This window comes from Aquarana catesbeiana, linkage group LG03, assembly GCF_042186555.1.
Source record: "Aquarana catesbeiana isolate 2022-GZ linkage group LG03, ASM4218655v1, whole genome shotgun sequence".
NCBI lineage: Eukaryota > Metazoa > Chordata > Amphibia > Anura > Ranidae > Aquarana > Aquarana catesbeiana.
In genome coordinates this window covers 84,635,041-84,653,521 of record NC_133326.1, presented here as the reverse complement: position 1 = coordinate 84,653,521, position 18,481 = coordinate 84,635,041, and the positions used below count along the sequence as shown (strand labels likewise).

Below are 18,481 nucleotides of genomic sequence, written 5' to 3'. Positions count from 1 at the left end.
CCGCTGGGCAGACAGGTGGGCACCGATTGGCACAGGTGGGCACCGATTGGCACAGTAGGCGCTGTATAAGTGTTTTTGTAACTCACAGATCGCTGGCAGAAGCTCTCTCTCCTCACACACTGTCTCTGTGTGAGGAGAGAGAGCCGGCAATGAGAGATGATCTCAAATGTTTACATTTGAGATCATCGCTCATTGGCCATGGCGATCGCGCTGTAAATGGCCGCTGTGATTGGCCATTTACAGCGATCTGTGATTGGCTGTGTCCAAGTGACACGGCCAACACAGAATTTCCCCGCTGCGCGCTCGTGAGCACGCACAGGGAGCGTGGAAAGGGGAGGCCGTCATATGACGGCCTCCCGGGAATTGACATCCGCGCTGTAGCAGTCATTCGGCTACGGCCGGATGTCAGGTGGTTAAAAAAAAAAAAAAAAGCGCACTATTGTTTCTGTGGTGTACTACAGGTACAAACCACTAACATACACATGTGGCAACACTGTGATCATCAGGAGAATGTATTTTGGGTTGTTTGGTACAGTACTGGGGTATGGTAATGGCAAGAAATATACAGCTATACTTGAAGAGATTTTTTTTTTTTTTTTTCCTTTTTGATAATAAACAAAACCGTAAGGTATGTTACCATTTACCACCAAATGAAAGCCTGATTTTTAGTCCTGGAAAAAATCAAGGTAGAGTACAACCGGATACACAGGTCATTGTGGTATGTAAAGTTTTACGAATATATGTCAAAATTTGTTCTGGATGTTGAGGTTTGTTTTACCCTCGGTCATGAAGGGATTAATGGGCGTAAGCAAGAAATAACTGAAATTAAGAGGAGTATATGATTAATGTTGACCATAGATACACTTTAACCGCTTCAGCCCCAGAAGAATTGACCCTTTCCTGACCAGAGCACGTTTTAGTGAATCGGCACTGCGCTTTAACTGACAATTGCGCTGTCGTGTGACGTTGTACCCAAACAAAAGTGACACCCCCCCCCCCCCCCCACAAATAGAGCTTTCTTTTGGTATTTGATCGCCTCCTGCGGTTTTATTTTTGCGCTATAAACAAAAGCGGCAATTTTGAAAAAAAAACACATTATTTTTTACTTTTTGCTATAATAAATATCCCCCAAAAATATATAAAAATTTTTTTCCTCAGTTTAGGCCAATATATATTCTACATATTTTTGGTAAAAAAAAAAAAAAAAATCGCAATAAGCCTATATTGATTGGTTTGCACAAAAGTTAGTGTCTACAAAAGAGGGGATAGAGTTATTTATTTTTTTTAACTAGTAATGGCGGTGATCTGCGAATATTATTTTTTTAATTTTTTTTTTTTTTATTTTTTTTCCGTGACTGCGACATTATGGTGGACACATAGGACAATTTTGACACCTTTTTGGAACCATTGGCATTAATACAGCGATCAGTGCGATTAAAAATGTCACTGGCAGAGAAGGGGTTAACACTAGGGGGCGGTGAAGGGGTTAACTATGTTCCCTGGGAGGTGATTCTAACTGAAGGGGGAGGGAACTAACTAGAGGAAGTGACGGATCGTGGTTTCTAGCTAATGGGAACACACGATCTGCCACGCCTGTTAGAACAGGGAAGTGTGTGTTTACACACACTCATCCCTGTTCTGTGTCTCCTGCTCGCGATCGCTTGTGGCCGGTGGTCATCATGACCGTCGGCCACGAGTATCAGCACCCCCGCTGTGCAGCGCCTGCTATCCGGACCTCGCGTACAGTAACGTGATTTCGCGCAAGGGAGCCAGCCTCCGTAAAACTGCGGCGGCTGGTCCGGAAGCGGTTAAGCTGAAAGTTTAATTGGGCTTTAATATATTGGAGTTTACCAGTCTTGGTGGCTGCATTAGCTTTTTCTTTTTATTCAGTCTTTTACCTTTTTACTTTCACCTGGTGGTCCTGTCTGCAATATACCTTGTGTCTTTGGGTGGCAGCACTCATTCACTGTACTATGTCAATGGAGGAGCAACAATGCCACTCTCGGGCAGGACTACAGATACATGTTCAAACTAGCACATTATGACATGAATTTGCAGGGAGAATTTTATTTATTTTTTGTTTTTGCTAAAGTCTCATTTTGGATATTTTTTTCTTCACTTTCTGCGACAAGGACAAAAGTTGGTTGAAATCTGGACAAGTACCCCAGCTGAAAGATTCACCCTCCTTTCCTGTTGTGACAATCGTAACATTTAGAATTTCCCATTACATTCTGTGCAGGTGACATAGATCACCAGGACAAATAGAGCTCTCCAGCATAGACCGGCTTCCATAACCTGACAGATGTTCCAACCCATCCTAGCACTGTCCAAAATAAAATAAGTTTTGGCACTATGTACTTCCTTATTAGTTTCTAAATGAAATGTGTGTGTGTGTGTGTGTGTGTGTATATCTATATCTATCGTATTCAGACCCCCTTAAATTTTTCACTCTTTGTTATATTGCAGCCATTTGCTAAAATCATTTTAAGTTCATTTTTTTCCTCATTAATGTACACACAGCACTCCATATTGACAGAAAAACACAGAATTGTTGACATTCTGAAACTGAAATATCATATGGTCCTAGGTATTCAGACCCTTTGCTGTGACACCCATATATTTAACTCAGGTATTGTCCATTTCTTCTGATCATCCTTGAGATGGTTCTATACCTTTTTATTTGAGTCCAGCTGTTTGATTATACTGATTGGAGTTGATTAGGAAAGCCACACACCTGTCTATATAAGACCTTACAGCTCACAGTACATGTCAGAGCAAATGAGAATCATGAGGTCAAAGGAAATGCCTGAAGAGCCCAGACAGCTCTACGCAAGGCGTAGATCTGGCCAAGGTTACAAAAAAATCGCTGCTGCACTTAAGGTTCCTAAGAGCACAGTGGCCTCCATAATCCTTAAATGGAAGACGTTTGGGACGACCGAAACCCTTCCTAGAGCTAGCCGTCCAGCCAAACTGAGCTATCGGAGGAGAAGAGCCTTGGTGAGAGAGGTAAAGAAGAACCCAGATATCGCTGTGGCTGAGCTCCAGAGATACAGTCGGGAGATGAGAGAAAGTTGTAGAAAGTCAACCATCACTGCAGCCCTCCACCAGTCGGGCCTTATGGCAGAGTGGCCAGACTGAAGCCTCTCCTCAGTGAAAGACACATAAAAGCCTGCATGGAGTTTGCTAGAAAACACCTGAAGGACTCCAAGATGGTGAGAAATAAGATTCTTTGGTCTGACGAGACCAAATAGAACTTTTTGGCCTTAATTCTAAGCTGTATGTGTGGAGAAAACCAGGCACTGCTCATCACCTGTCCAATACAGTCCCCACAGTGAAGCATGGTGGTGGCAGCATCATGCTGTGGGGGTGTTTTTCAGCTGCAGGGACTGGATGACTGGTTGCAATCGAGGGAAAGATGAATGTGGCCAAGTACAGGGATATCCTGGATGAAAACCTTTGTCCAGAGTGCTCAGGACCTCAGACTGGGCCGAAGGTTTACCTTCCAACAAGACAATGACCCTAAGCACACAGCTAAAATAACGAAGGAGTGGCTTCACAACAGCTCCGTGACTGTTCTTGAATGGTCCAGCCAGAGCCCCGACTTAAACCCAATTGAGCATCTCTGGAGAGACCTAAAAATGGCTGTCCACCAATGTTTACCATCCAACCTGACAGAACTGGAGAGGATCTGCAAGGAGGAATGGCAGAGGATCCCCAAATCCAGGTGTGAAAAACTTGTTGCATCTTTCCCAAAAAGACTCATGGCTGTATTAGATCAAAAGGGTGCTTCTACTAAATACTGAGCAAAGGGTCTGAATACTTAGGACCATGTGATATTTAATTTTTTTTTTTTTTCTTTTTTTAACCACTTCAGCCCCGGACCATTATGCTGCCTAAGGACCAGAGGACTTTTTCCAATTTGGCACTGCGTCGCTTTAACTGCTAATTACGCGGTCATGCAATGCTGTACCCAAACGAAATTTGCGTCCTTTTCTTCCCACAAATAGAGCTTTCTTTTGATGGCATTTGATCACCTCTACCGTTTTTTTTTTTTTATTTATTGCACTATAAACGGAAAAAAAAACGAAAATTTTGAAAAAAAATATATTTTCTACTGTTTTGTTATAAAAAAAATCCAATAAACTCAATTTAGTCATACATTTAGGCCAAAATGTATTCGGCCACATGTCTTTGGTAAAAAAAAAAAGTCAATAAGCGTATATTTATTGGTTTGCGCAAAAGTTATAGCGTCTACAGACTAGGGTACATTTTCTGGAATTTACACAGCTTTCAGTTTATGACTGCCTATGTCATTTCTTGAGGTGCTAAAATGGCAGGGCAGTACAACCCCCCCCCCCCCCCCCCCAAATGACCCCATTTTGGAAAGTAGACACCCCAAGGAAATTGCTGAGAGGCATGTTGAGCCCATTGAATATTTATTTTTTTTGTCCCAAGTGATTGAATAATGACAAAAAAAAAAAAAAATTTACAAAAAGTTGTCACTAAATGATATATTGCTCACACAGGCCATTGGCCTATGTGGAATTGCACCCCAAAATACATTCAGCTGCTTCTCCTGAGTATGGGGATACTGTGTGGGACTTTTTGGGAGCCTAGCCGCGTACGGGGCCCCGAAAACCAAGCACCGCCTTCAGGATTTCTAAGGGCGTAAATCTTTGATTTCACTCCTCACTACCTATCACAGTTTTGAAGGCCATAAAATACCCATATGGCACAACCCCCCCCCCCCCCAATGACCCCATTTTGGAAAGTAGAAGCCCCAAAATATTTTCTGAGAGGCATGTTGAGTCTATGGAATATCTTATATTTTGACACAAGTTGCGGGAAAGTGACAATTTTTTTTTTTTTTTTTTTTTTTTTTTGCACAAAGTTGTCACTAAATGATATATTGCTCACACAGGCCATGGGCATATGTGGAATTGCACCCCAAAATACATTTAGCTGCTTCTCCTGAGTATGGGGATACCACATGTGTGGGACTTTTTTGGGAGCCTAGCCGCGTACGGGGCCCCGAAAACCAATCACCTTTAGGATTTCTAAGGGTGTAAATTTTTGATTTCACTCTTCACTGCCTATCACAGTTTCGGAGGCCATGGAATGCCCAGGTGGCACAAAACCCCCCAAATGACCTCATTTTGGAAAGTAGACACCCCAAGCTATTTGCTGAGAGGCATGGTGAGTATTTTGCAGCTCTCATTTGTTTTTGAAAATTAAGAAAGACCGGAAACATTTTTTTTTTTTTTTTTTTTTTCAATTTTCAAAACTTTGACAAAAAGTGAGGTCTGCAAAATACTCACTATACCTCTCAGCAAATAGCTTGGGGTGTCTACTTTCCAAAATAGGTTCATTTGGGGGGGTTTTGTGCCACCTGGGCATTCCATGGCCTCCGAAACTGTGATAGGCAGTGAAGCGTGAAATCAAAAATTTACACCCTTAGAAAGCCTGAAGGCGGTGCTTGGTTTTTGGGGTCCCGTACGCGGCTAGGCTCCCAAAAAGTCTCACACGTGGTATCCCCGTACTCAGGAGAAGCAACAGAATGTATTTTGGGGTGTAATTTCACATATTTCCATGGCATGTTTGAGCAATATATCATTTAGTGACAACTTTGTGCAAAAAAAGAAAAAAAAATTTTCTCTTTCCCGCAACTTGTGTCACAATATAAAATATTCCATGGACTCGACATGACTCTTAGCAAATAGCTTGGGGTGTCTACTTTCCAAAATGGGGTCATTTGGGGGGGTTTTGAACTGTCCTGGCATTTTATGCACAACATTTAGAAGCTTATGTCACACATCACCCACTCTTCTAACCACTTGAAGACAAAGCCCTTTCTGGCACTTTTTGTTTACATGAAAAAATTATTTTTTTTTTGCAAGAAAATTACTTTGAACCAACAAACATTATATATATTTTTTTTAAAGCAAATGCCCTACAGATTAAAAATTGGTGGGTGTTTCATTTTTTTTTTTTTTTTTTTTCACACGGTATTTGCGCAGCGATTTTTCAAACGCATTTTTTTGGGAAAAAACACACTTTTTAAAATTTTAATGCACTAAAACACACTATATTGCCCAAATGTTTGATGAAATAAAAAAAGATGATCTTAGGCCGAGTACATGGATACCAAACATGACATGCTTTAAAATTGCGCACAGTGGCAACAAACTAGATACCGTTTTAAAAGCCTTTACAGGTTACCACTTTAGATTTACAGAGGAGGTCTACTGCTAAAATTACTGCCCTCGATCTGACATTTGCGGTGACACCTCACATGCATGGTGCAATTGCTGTTTACATTTGACGCCAGACTGACGCTTGCGTTCGCCTTTTCGCAAGAGCAGGGGGGGACAGGGGTGCTGCTTTTTTTTTTTTTTTTTTTTTTTTTTTTAATTATTTTTATTGTTATCTCAGGGAATGTAAATATCCCCTATGATCGCAATAGGTAGTGACCGGTACTCTTTATTTTTTTCAAAAAAAAAAAATGGGGTCTATTAGACCCTAGATCTCTCCTCTGCCCTCAAAGCATCTGACCACACCAAGATCGGTGTGATAAAATGCTTTCCCAATTTCCCAATGGCGCTGTTTACTTCCGGCGAAATCTAAGTCGTGAAATGCTGGTAGCTTCCGGTTTCTTAGGCCATAGAGATGTTTGGAGCCACTCTGGTCTCTGATCAGCTCTATGGTCAGCTGGCTGAATCACCGGCTGCATTCTCAAGTTCCCTGTTGAGACAGAGCCAGAGAAAAACACGGAAGACGGTGGGGGAGGGGGGGCATTCCCTCCCACTGCTTGTAAAAGCAGTCTAGAGGCTAATTAGCAGCTAGGATTGCTTTTACATGAAAGCCGACCGCTGGCTGAAAAGGATGATACCTTAACCTGCAGGCATCATTCTGGTATAACCACTCAGTCGTGAATAGCGTACCTGAAGACAAAAAAATGGTTAACAATAAAACACAGTAAACGGTAAAGTATAAAAAATTACATACCTGAAAAGCAAACATGATAAAACATAATAACAATAAAACATTGCAGAATAGAATACAGTAAAGAGCAGAACAATAGAGAGAGATTAGAGAGAGAACAATAAAACAACTATTTTTTTTTTTTTTATTTTATATATAAATTTTTTTTTTTTTTTTTACTTTTTTTTTTTTTTTTTTTTGTAACTAACTTTTATAACTGTAACTGGTTCCAGGTTCGGGTCCTCAAAATGCGATGGCATCTTGGGAGACCCTGTGAAAGTGTGCCTAGTCTGTGCAATGCTGTACCCTACCCTAATACTCAACTAGTGAATGGTAGCGTTCAAAACATTCACCAATGCAAAGACCAGGATTGTCAGGACAGGAGGGACAATAATAGCGGGTGTCACGCCTATATCTGTGCTTGCTGCAGACACAACATCTTTTTTGGGGGGGGTTCGTTGGGTAAGGGTACTCGGGAGGACATAAAGAAAATGCCTCTCATGCAGCCGACTGCATTTGGTTGGGGATGTGAATGGGGGAAGTACGGGCACTGCAGAAGTGGTGGGTTCCCAATTATTAGGATTGGCGAATGCAGCAGGAAGGGCATTATGGGCACGACGGGCCTGTGTTTGTCTTCTTCTTGGTGGCAGCGGGACACTACTTGAGCTTGCCACCTCACCAGCTTGAACTGCACTTATGGGACTCGCCACGTCACCAAGTGTTACTGCAGTGCTGGTTTGACTACGACCGGGGTGTACTAGGCCGCTGGTGCTTGCCAGTTCACCAAAACGCTACCAAAAAAACTGTTAGCGATCACAGGGATCAGGCCTGACTCTGCGAACGCTGCAGTTATGCGTTTAGTGTTTTGTAAGTGACAGTGATCGATACTGCACTTGGGTGGGCTGGGCGGAGGGGCAAAACGCAGGTGCTAGCAGGTATCTGGGCTGATCCCACTAACACTGCGTTTTTGGGAACCCTAAACTGCTGGGGACGCTAGTATAGATCTGATCAGATATTGATCCGATCAGATACTATACCACTAAGGGAGGTGTACCGTGCGTGGGTGTTAGCGGTACTGGCGCTAATCTGACGCTGCCTGCGGTGACGCATATCACCGCCGGGCGATCAGGGGGCTAAACCTTTATTCGTAATAAACGGCGGGTGTCCTGACACTATAAAAAATAAACTAACTAACCAGCATCACCCGTAACATTTATATGGTGATCAGTGGTGAAAGGGTTAACTAGGGGGCAATCAAGGGGTTAAAACATTTATTGGGTAGTATATGGGGGTCCCTGTCGCTATAAAATGCTGACGGCGAACCTAAATATTTACCTCCCTAACTAGCGTCACCAGTGACGCTAATACAGCGATCAGAAAAATGATCGCTTAGTGACACTGGCGACGGGGGGTGATCAAGGGGTTAAAACTTTATTAGGGGGTACCCTAGACCTAAAGGGGGCTAACACTAACTGCCCTACCACACTGTCACAAACTGACACCATGCAGTAATCAGAAAAAAAAAAAACTGCTTGGTGTCAGTGTGACGGGGGGGATTAGGGGGGGATCAAGGGGTAAAGGGGGGTGTTTTTGTGTGCCTGGCATGTTCTACTGTGTGTGTGTGTGTGTGTGTGTGTGTGTGTAGTGTTACACTCACATTGCAGTCTTCTTTCCTCGGCGCCGCAACGAAAAATACCGAGCCGAGGAGAGATGACATCATTTCCTTTGCTGCTGTTTAGCATACAGCAGCAGAGGAATGATTTGATTGGCCGGCGGCGATCGCGAGGGGGGGACCACGAACGGATGGTCTCCCCCTCATCTCCGATCGCCGCTGGTCAAAAACGGACCGCCTCGGGCACCGGAGGACAGAGGACACAGCTTTAGGAAGGGCCATCCCCATAGCAGTGTCCTCTATTGGCCTTCACATCACCCCCCAATCCCTGTATTCTGAGCGCACCGAATGTCTGATCCCTGTATTCTGAGCGCAACGCACTCATTTGAAAAAGCAGAAAAGGTTTTTTCTGGGCAGAATCATACATTTTTGGTCCCTTAGGGCTCATTCAGAGGGATGATCAGTCCCATCCTCTGTACAGAACCGCTAGTAGTTTTAATTCCATGTTGGTACTTTTGAAATAAGTTGGTTTTGTGTCGCTGTTTGGGCACTCGGGCTCAAAAGGTTTGCCATCACTGGTATAGAGCAACACCGATCGGTCTCCTCCCCTTGTGAGTCCCCTCCCTCTTCAGTTAGAAACACTCCCTAGGAACATATAATTAACCCCTCGATCACCCCCTAATGTTAACCCCTTCCCTGACTGTCACATTTATACAGTAATCAGTGCATTTTTATAGCACGGATCGCTGTGTAAATGTGAATGATCCCAAAAATGTGTCCGATATGTCCGCCACAATATCGCAGTCACGATAAAAATCACAGATCGCCGACATTACTAGTTAAAAAAATAATAAAAATGCTATAAATCTATCCCCATTTTGTAGACGTAACTTTTGCGCAAACCAATCAATATATGCTTATTGCAATATATAATTTTTTTGATTTTTTTTTTTTTTTTTTTTTTTTTTTTACCAAAAATATATAGAATACATATCGGCCTAAACTGAGGAAAAAAAATTGGATATTTATTTATAGCAAAAAAATAAATAAATTATATATTATAATATATTTTCAAACTTGTCACTCTTTTTTTTTTTTTTTTTTTTTTTTTGTTTATAGCGCAAAAAAATAAAAACCGCAGAGGTGATCAAACACCACTAAAAAAAATCTTTGTGGGGAAAAAATAATAAGTTTCATTTGGGTACAATTTTGCATGACCGCACGATTGTCATTCAAAATGTGACAGCGTTGAAAAATGGCTTGGGCAGGGAAGGGAGTGAACGTGCACTGTATTGAGATGGTTAAACAAGTGTCAGAAAAAGATTTTGACTTTTAAGTGGTTAAACTTCCTGCATTTACAGGTTGTTAAAAACTTGGCAGACTGCCTGGATTTTTTCTTTACACAGAGAAGTTTATCCCTTTTGATCTAAGAAGGAAGAGTTAGTTACAATGTTTCATGTTAAAAACTTGGCAGAGTGCCCGAATGTTTTCTTTTGACAGCTGAGTGAGCAGATGAGTCTCTCCACTTGTTATATGAAAGAATTAGTAAACTCTGCAATAGAGATCGTCAGGGGGGTTGAAGCGAGATCACAATTTTTTTTAACGATTCATTGCGCAGCTCTATTAAACACACTATAACAGTTGTCAGACATAGTGTTGCTGTGAGGGTTTTTTTTTTTTTTTTTTTTTGAACTCACATGGTTGAACCAAGTGCTACAACAGATGTTAGATGTTATATATTGTTTTGTATAAAGATCATGTATGTGACCTCTATTTGACAGGTGATGTTGGAGGATTGGATGGATTAATGAGATCAGTTCCACAACTGGGATGTCCTGAGAAGAAGAAGCGCAAGGCCAGTGGACAGGTATATGCTACTTTAAGTATCAGCCATAAGTCTAATTTCTGAAAACGTTTAGCCCGATTCAGGTAGTCTTTCCTCTGAGTATGTTTGTTTGATTCTGCCTCCCTTAGCATAGGGCCCTTGCAGAATAAAATGTATTGCCTGCCTACATGGTATGAGTTGAGTATCTCAGCTGTACTCCCCGCATGGTTTTTTGGTTTGACATTTTCTTCTTTCCACGCTCCCCTAAAGGTAGCTGCCCTCTAAGAGAATTCGGTTTCTTATAGTCCATTCCCTTACTGGAGCCCGTGGGGGCAGACAGTCCTGGTCTGTAAAGCAAAACTATGCTCCAAAAGATACTCGCGTTCACCTTAGTCTGTGCAAAAGTTACAGCCTTCGCCAACTGCTGTCATCTTCTCCCCAGACTAGGGTGCCGGCTTTATGGCCTCTTAATTGGCTGGCAAGGGATGATGCATATGTGCACAGGAGCTGCTAGCTGCAGTGTGCCGGGAATGCACGCTGAGCTATGCTTGCTGTTGCACGTAAAATCCCTGATCACTCCCCTATAGAGTAGTTCATTTGTAAAAAGAAAAAATGTTTTTGGAATGAAATTTGTGTGTGTGTAAGTCCCTTCCTTACACTGAGGGAACAAGGGAGACTGTCAATAATGGGGCTCCTATTCATCCACCTCCAATAGATAATAAGGAAGGATACGATCTCCAGATGCAATATCCAGAGAAGAGGAGGATCCAGGCTGCCCTGTGCAAAACCACTGCACAGAGGAGGTAAGTATAACATGTTTAAAAAAAAAAAAAGACTTTATAATCACTTTAACCGAACGGTATTAATTATTTACTATACACATACACTATATTACCAGGCAGGCGTCCCAATACTTTTGAAAATATAGTGTATCTCTCACTTGTAGGCCCCTTTCCCACACCAGATCAATGGACTGCTTCCTGATACTCACCCCCTCCACCAAATTATTTGGCACAGTGCACAAAGCAAGGTCCATAAAGACCTGGATGAGCAGGTTTGGGGAGGAGGAACTTGACTGGCCTGCACAGAGTCCTGATCTCATCCCGATGGAACCTTTTGGGGTGAATTCGAGCGGAGACTGAGCCAGGCCTTCTAGTCCAACATCCATGTCTGGCCTCACAAATGTGCTTCTGGAAGAATAGTCAAACCTTCCCATAGACACACTTCTAAACCTTGTGGGCAGCCTTCCCAGAAGAGTTGAAGCTGTTATAGCTGCAAAGGGTGGGCCAACTCAATATTGAACCCTATGGACTAAGACTGGGATGCCAATAAAGTTCATGTATGTAAAGGCAGGTGTCCCCATTCTTTTGATATTCTAGTGTATCTTATGACAAGCGGTGTATCAATCATGTAAGCGAAGAGAATGAAGAAAGGTATTAGAGCAGAGGAGGGGGTCTGTCGGTTCCCCCCCCCCCCCCACTTCCTGTCCCATAGTCAAGACTAAGTGAGAGGAAATCCCTAGTTGTCAACAGAACTTGTGACCCTGTCGGACGATTTCACGTCCTTTTTTAGTTAGTTTTTTATTTTTTAATTTTGGCTTTAAGCAGAATTAAGCATTTTATCTTGAAACCATTGCTCGTCATAGACAATCTTAATATGGATATCCACCCCTAGGTTTCGCCCACCCCCTGGGCTTAATCATATCAGGGGGCATGGCCTTAAGGGCAGCATTGACTGAGGCTTTTACATGTATACATCCATACTACAATCGGCTATGGCGAGCTGCGGTTTCAAGTTAGTGATTATTGCTCACTGGATTAGTTTCTCTTACGCTGGCATCCCTACTATTTTGAGTGCCAATGAAACACTTTTTTGCATTTCCTCTGCATGTCGGCTCTTTACGACTAAGCGTGTATTGAGTGAAACCTCAGCATGGAAGCTCAGGTGGATTGCCAGTGTAACAAAAATTTGTACATGGTGGTTCATTTGGAGTGTGAGTCTTTTTTTTCTTCCTTTGAGATCCGATAGGGACATGAATAGTTTATTTAATTGCCGTTCTAAATATTTGAGAGTGATCTGTTCTTTTCAGTGAACTCACTGAACTTTTAACCTTTTATTATCCACGCCTTCTATTTTCTCATATTGATGATATCGTTGACAAAATTGAATTTAATATGAAGTAAGCACATTGCATTGAATGATTTGTCAGGAACACGTAATCATGTAGTTATCACAGAAGCTAAATAGTTAAAGCTGCATTATGGCCTAACACAGGGGTAGGTAACCTTTGAAAGGTGGAGATCTACCTGAGCAATATCAAAGATCAACAGGGTTCATTGCTTTTTTTTTTTTTTTTTTTTTTTTTTTTTTTTTTTAAAGAAATTAACTAGCAAGGCCTAACTAAATGGTAGGGAAAAAATATAATACAAATGTCACTATAAAAAAAAAAAAAAAATCATAAACTTTGCCTACCTTAGGGCAGTGGGTGATATGTGGATGGTGTCAGTGTGTTTGTTTTTATTTCAGTTTTTGGGAGGCTTTGGTGAAGTATCGGGTCTAAACAGACCCCAATGTCTCACTTGTAAAAGTGATTGATTGAGGACACAGTCCTCAATCTACATCTCTGCGGCCTCAGCTGCACAGAATGAATGAATAGGCAGAGCCCTACCCAGTCTCCCTGTTAGTTCACAAACTGAAGCATAGTAAACTCCCAGTGGGAGGGAAAGGAGAAACTAATTTTTAAGCTGCTGCAGGAGGAAACTGCAGGGGATCATTTCCAGTAAATGCCGTTCCCACTCCTATCCAGGTTTCGGGGGTTGGCACGGAAGGGACGCAATCTACTTGTCACCTGCCCATTATTGATGGGTGGCTTGCGATCAGTGGGTTGCCGACCTCCTGGCTTAGCCCAGGTGCTTACATTGGTATAATTTCTAGAACCCAAACACTTTTTTGTTTATTTCACTTGTTTGATTTATATTTATTTTTTGTCTTTAGGGTTCCTCACTTCCTCCCCAATCCGAGTTTGCTCCCCCAACAAATACAAGCTCGGATCACCTCATCGCCAGCAATCCATTCGATGATGACTATAGTATACTTCCTGTTTCAGATTACACTTATTTTGGTAAACTTGGATATTCCAACATTGAAAGATTTAATACTTTCAGGATGCCTCCAAATACCTCACCAAAAAGGCCTTCCCGAAATGTTGGCAACCAGATGTTAAGAGATCAGCCACCACCTTTTACAAAAGACCTAAGGGTGATGGGGAAATCCTTTCCCTTTAATTTGGGGGCGCAAGAGAAATCTAGTTTTGAAAGCGAGTCATTTTTTTACAGTGGGTTAGGACAAACTATCACAATGCCTGGACAGCACTTTAGAGCAAACCAGAATGATGAAGACCTCCATCGCATGATGAGTCTAAATTCTGCTCCAAGAAATGACTTTCAGCTTGCTTCTTACAGGCCCCAAGGTGTTAAAATGAATGTCTTTCAAATTGACAGCAATAGTTCATTTAATCCTGCCCAACCACACTTTATGCCATCAAGAATACCCGGCTCCAACCAAGGTTCAGTTCTTGTATCCAATAACAATTTGAGATCTGCTGGACTTCATGACAAGCTAAATCTGGATATACCCTCTCACCCTATATCCAGTCCAAACAATATTAGGGATCCAGAAAATTTTCAAGCTGATGTAGTAGACCTTTCTGATTGTGTCCAGATTAATGGAATGCGTAACAGGCCAGCACTTTCCAGACTGGCAAAGACAGATGTAACCCCTAGCGAGAAATGCAATAGGTGGCTTCTCCATTCTGACTTTTGCGGTACTTTGTCCACAGATAACTTGCACCCATGTGGCATATGTTCTGTCGAAGTAAATGTTGCGGATGCAATAATGTGTGAAGCCTCCTGTCGGAAGTGGTTTCACACAACATGTACAGGTATGACAGAGATGGCCTATGCTCTACTTCGTGCAGAACCCTCCGCTATTTGGGGCTGTGATTCCTGTATGTCAAAGAAAGATATTCAGCTGGTGCGCACAAAAAAGTAGATCAAGTCCTCAACCCTTTTATTTTTTCATTATTCTCTTCCAATAAGCAAGACTGGTACAAGGTAATCAACTCCTGTATAGTGTGCTGTAAACCTGTGAACCTAAAGCTACAGGCTGTTCCTAACATTGCAAAAACTGCTCCATCAGCAGTAGTTTAAGATTAATCATTGCTACGGTGCTTGCTACTTTTTTTTTTTTTTTTTTTTTTTCCATGCCGAAGAACAGAAGCGCAATCTATTGTATCAAATTCATGAAAATTTCCAATTTGACATTTGGGGTTTTCTCCAAATTTTTGGAGTTCTATTGCACTAAATGGATTTTCCTTTTTATTAGAGGGCTGCTTACAAAGACAGTTCAAACACATAGACCTCAAAGGAACTTGGTTATATTCTACTGAAAAACTACCTTTATGTTGATGGGAATGATATTGTTATGCAGAAGGTTAATACTAGAGATTGTATATTTTTTAAGAGTGGCACTTAGTACACAATCCCTTTTGAATGTGAGTTCTGAGTAAAACAAGGAAAAGTCTTGAATATTTATAAAAAAAACAAAATGGCACTTTGAATTTTAACTTCTTGATTTTTAGATAGAATTTGTGAAACTGGTTTATATAGCAGCATCGCCTATATTTCCAAAATAAGTGCCTTTTTTCAAGATGTACTGTAACCAACTTCACAAAAAATCAAGCCTGCCAATAAATTACAAAAGTGTAATTTTGAACAGACTGTGGGTTATTTACAAAAGGCAAATCCACTTTGCACTGCAAGTGCACTTGAAAGTGCAGTCGCTGTTAATCTGAGGGGTGGATCTGAAATTGGGTAAAGCTCTGCTGATTTTATCATCCAGTCATGTGCAAGCTAAAATGCTGTTTTTTGTTATTTTGCTTGCATGTTCCCCTTACAGTGACTGCACTTCCAAGTGCACATTTAGTGCACTTGTAGTGCAAAGTGGATTTGCCTTTTGTAAATAACCCCCTATATGCAATAAAGACCAAATATCTAGAAGGGTACTTATTGTATATAGATAAATACAGAGCAACGTTAATATTTGTTGCTTAGAGCAAACCCTTAGTTATAAAAGCTCTTTAAAGTAACACAAATTAATGGGGGGGGATGGGGGGAGATATCTTGAGGTGCCACTGCCTACCGCATGGTGTTCTGTCCAGACCTCCCAGGGTGCACACACATCTGCTTATGCAAATACAAACTTTTTGAAAGTCTGATCATGCGTTTGTTCTTCGATGCGCATGTTGGTTTTTACTTACCACAGGTTTGGTCTTTCAGGTTGATAAAACACCACAATCATACTTCTGAATTTCCGAGTTGGACTGGAATATGCACCTTTATGCCCATATCTGGATGATTGCATAGTCAAAGATGGAATGTGTTTAAAGTTGGTTTCTGAGCAGATGTCCAAATTTAATATAGTGTAAAACACATCAGGTCTTTTTAAGTCACAAGTCCACAGCATTTTGTGTATATATATATATAGATCTGATTCTGTAATTCCCTGTTCACATCTGGGGTTTTGGGAACTAGGATAGAATCCCTTTGATTCTCCTCACAATCCCAAATTGCAGTAGTGGCAAAACGCACCATGCATGTTTGGGTGCCACTCATTTTTTAACACCGAATCATTGTGCAGTTTTGCTGCAATTGTTGCACGATAGATCACAGCAAACCACATCACATGAAGCTTGCTGCCTAAAAAGGAGCAGGAGCTTCTTTTGGGTGACAAGCTTTGTGTGATGAGGTTTTCTGTGATTTATCACGCGACCGCTGTGGCAAAACGGCACTGCATGTAGGTGCCATTAAAAATGGATGGCACCCAAACACGAGTGGTGTGTTTTGCCACTATTGCAGTGCGATTTGGGATTGGTAGCAGAATCACAATGATTCTGCCGGAGACCCCAAAATGCCAGATGTGACTGGGCCTAATTTAACTCTTGGCACTTTACAAGGTGGGTTTTGTTGGTGATGTACAGCCTTGCTGTCATTAATTCCCAGCGAATTGTGTGAGATCCAAGCCTGGCTTGGAGTAAGGCAGAGTGGTCATTAGTTACTGATATGTACAGTCCCAGTACTGAATTGATATTTGTGGAATAACATCCTTTTGTCAGTCTGTCCACATTTGCAAAGCTGATTTTTACCAGAACATTCTGTAAGATTGGAGCTTAAGTTCTCTGAAAGAAATGACACAAAGACAGACTAGTAAGTAGAAATCCTTTTGTTGGCTCTTCCTTCCCTCTTCTTCTTTTTTTTTTTTTTTTTTTCCTCTTCCCAGTCTGAAGGCAAACGAATGACCAGCTTGTGGCTCATCCAAAGAATTTATCCCCATTTCAAAAATGTCCACTTCAGGATTGGGCTGCATGCAGGAAAGGGGATGCCTGTATCTGTGTCACTGCTACTGTATATAAATTACTTTAGTTGTGGTTGTCGGGCATCATCAGATAATGCATTAGGATCCTTTTCATTTGGACATTTCAGAAAATTGTACTAATACTGTAAAACCCTGCAGGAATAGAGCTTTTGAGCCAGCGTTCTGAACGTACGCCTAGACATAATGTACACAGTGGCTTATGAGATTAGCGTGTTTTAATTCACTTTTTATAATTTTGAAGCAATCATTGTTCATACTGTACTCCTAAAGGTCACCGGTAATGGAGTAATACATATGTGGCAAGGAGATGAAATGATGTATCATATGAGTGACAATGAGAAGGCTTATTTACTTTCCAATTTTGATCAACAATAAAAACTTTTTCAAACTGCATCACATCTCCATGTAATTTTTTTTTTTTTTTTTAAAGACATTTTGAAACTTCCTACCTCCCACCTTTTTGTGTTTTTTGCAGTAAAAAAAAAAAAAAAAATCTTGATTGTGTATTTTTATGGTGTCATTTGTTGCCCAGTATGCACAGCCTGTAGTGGAGTAAATAAGTGGTTCTAAAGGCTCTAGGTTTTTACCTTCTATGCATGAAGGTAAAAAAAAAAAACACCTGTGCAGCAGCCCCCCCACTCACCTGAGCCCCATCTCGATCCAGCGATTTGATTTGCACAACGCTGCAGAAGGGAGGAGCCAGGAATACCAGCAAGTTACCTCAGAAGAGGATCAGGGCAGCTCTGCAAGACCACTGCACAGAGCAAGTTCATATGACCTGTTCAAAAAAAAAAAAAAAATTGATTGTATTCAAATACCAGGCATGCCAGATTGCACTGCATGGGTTTTTGCATGGTCTATCTCTAGTGTGAGAACTGACATTTCCAGTAAAGAAACAACATATCCCTGGATCTCTCAGTCCATTGCTCTGCAGGTGACAGATCTAAAACAAACAGGCTGAGTGTTTAACAGAGAGCTCACCATGCAGCATTTCTGCACATTAGCACTCCCAGATTAGTGATGCTACAGAAAGGAAATTGCAAGGCATGCATTGGAAACTGTGTGACCTGTCCCTAAGGGGCAAGCAAGCTGAATTTAATACATGGAGATGGGAGAATGGATCAGTCATGACCCTACAAACTGCAGCCACAACATGTGAGCCCATCATTACAAGGTAAGGCAAACTAACAACACCGGGAATATAACTACACTAATAACTAGTTATAAGCATTATACACTTTGGAATGTTTTTACGTAAAACTTGCACTTTTTTTTTTCCTACAGACATTTTGATACTTCTTGGAAAATCTCTGTGCGACTCAGCTGACTCTTCTTTCACCTCACTGAGAAACAGTAAACAAGTACTGTACGTGTTTGAGTTGCCGCATAAAGAGCTTTGCAGCTTTTGAAGACTTGTAGATATTTCACTCCCTGCCCTTTCAGGTTCACAGCTGAATCACATAGGAATTCAGTCTTTGATCCTGTGCGGTGTGATTTTCAGCCTCTTCACTTAAATGGGCTGAAATTGCACTGGATTACACTAAAAGTAGTGCATGCATTACTTTTCAAAAACCCTGCACCGGATTGCATGATGTTGCAGGACCATGTGTTCTGGTGCAGGCAAACTGCAT

General features: G+C 41.5%; 1 protein-coding gene across 1 annotated transcript in view; it reads left to right on the top strand.

The window, feature by feature from the left end:
- Positions 1–17,243, top strand: part of PYGO1 (pygopus family PHD finger 1) — a 50,755-nt gene extending 33,512 nt beyond the window's left edge. The window contains exons 2-3 of the mRNA XM_073618767.1: positions 10,375–10,460; positions 13,413–17,243. Of these exons, the coding sequence (XP_073474868.1) occupies positions 10,375–10,460; positions 13,413–14,468 (1,142 nt within the window). The 3' untranslated portion in view covers positions 14,469–17,243. The remainder of the gene's footprint in view (positions 1–10,374; positions 10,461–13,412) is intronic.
- The last annotated feature ends 1,238 nt before the right edge of the window (positions 17,244–18,481 follow it).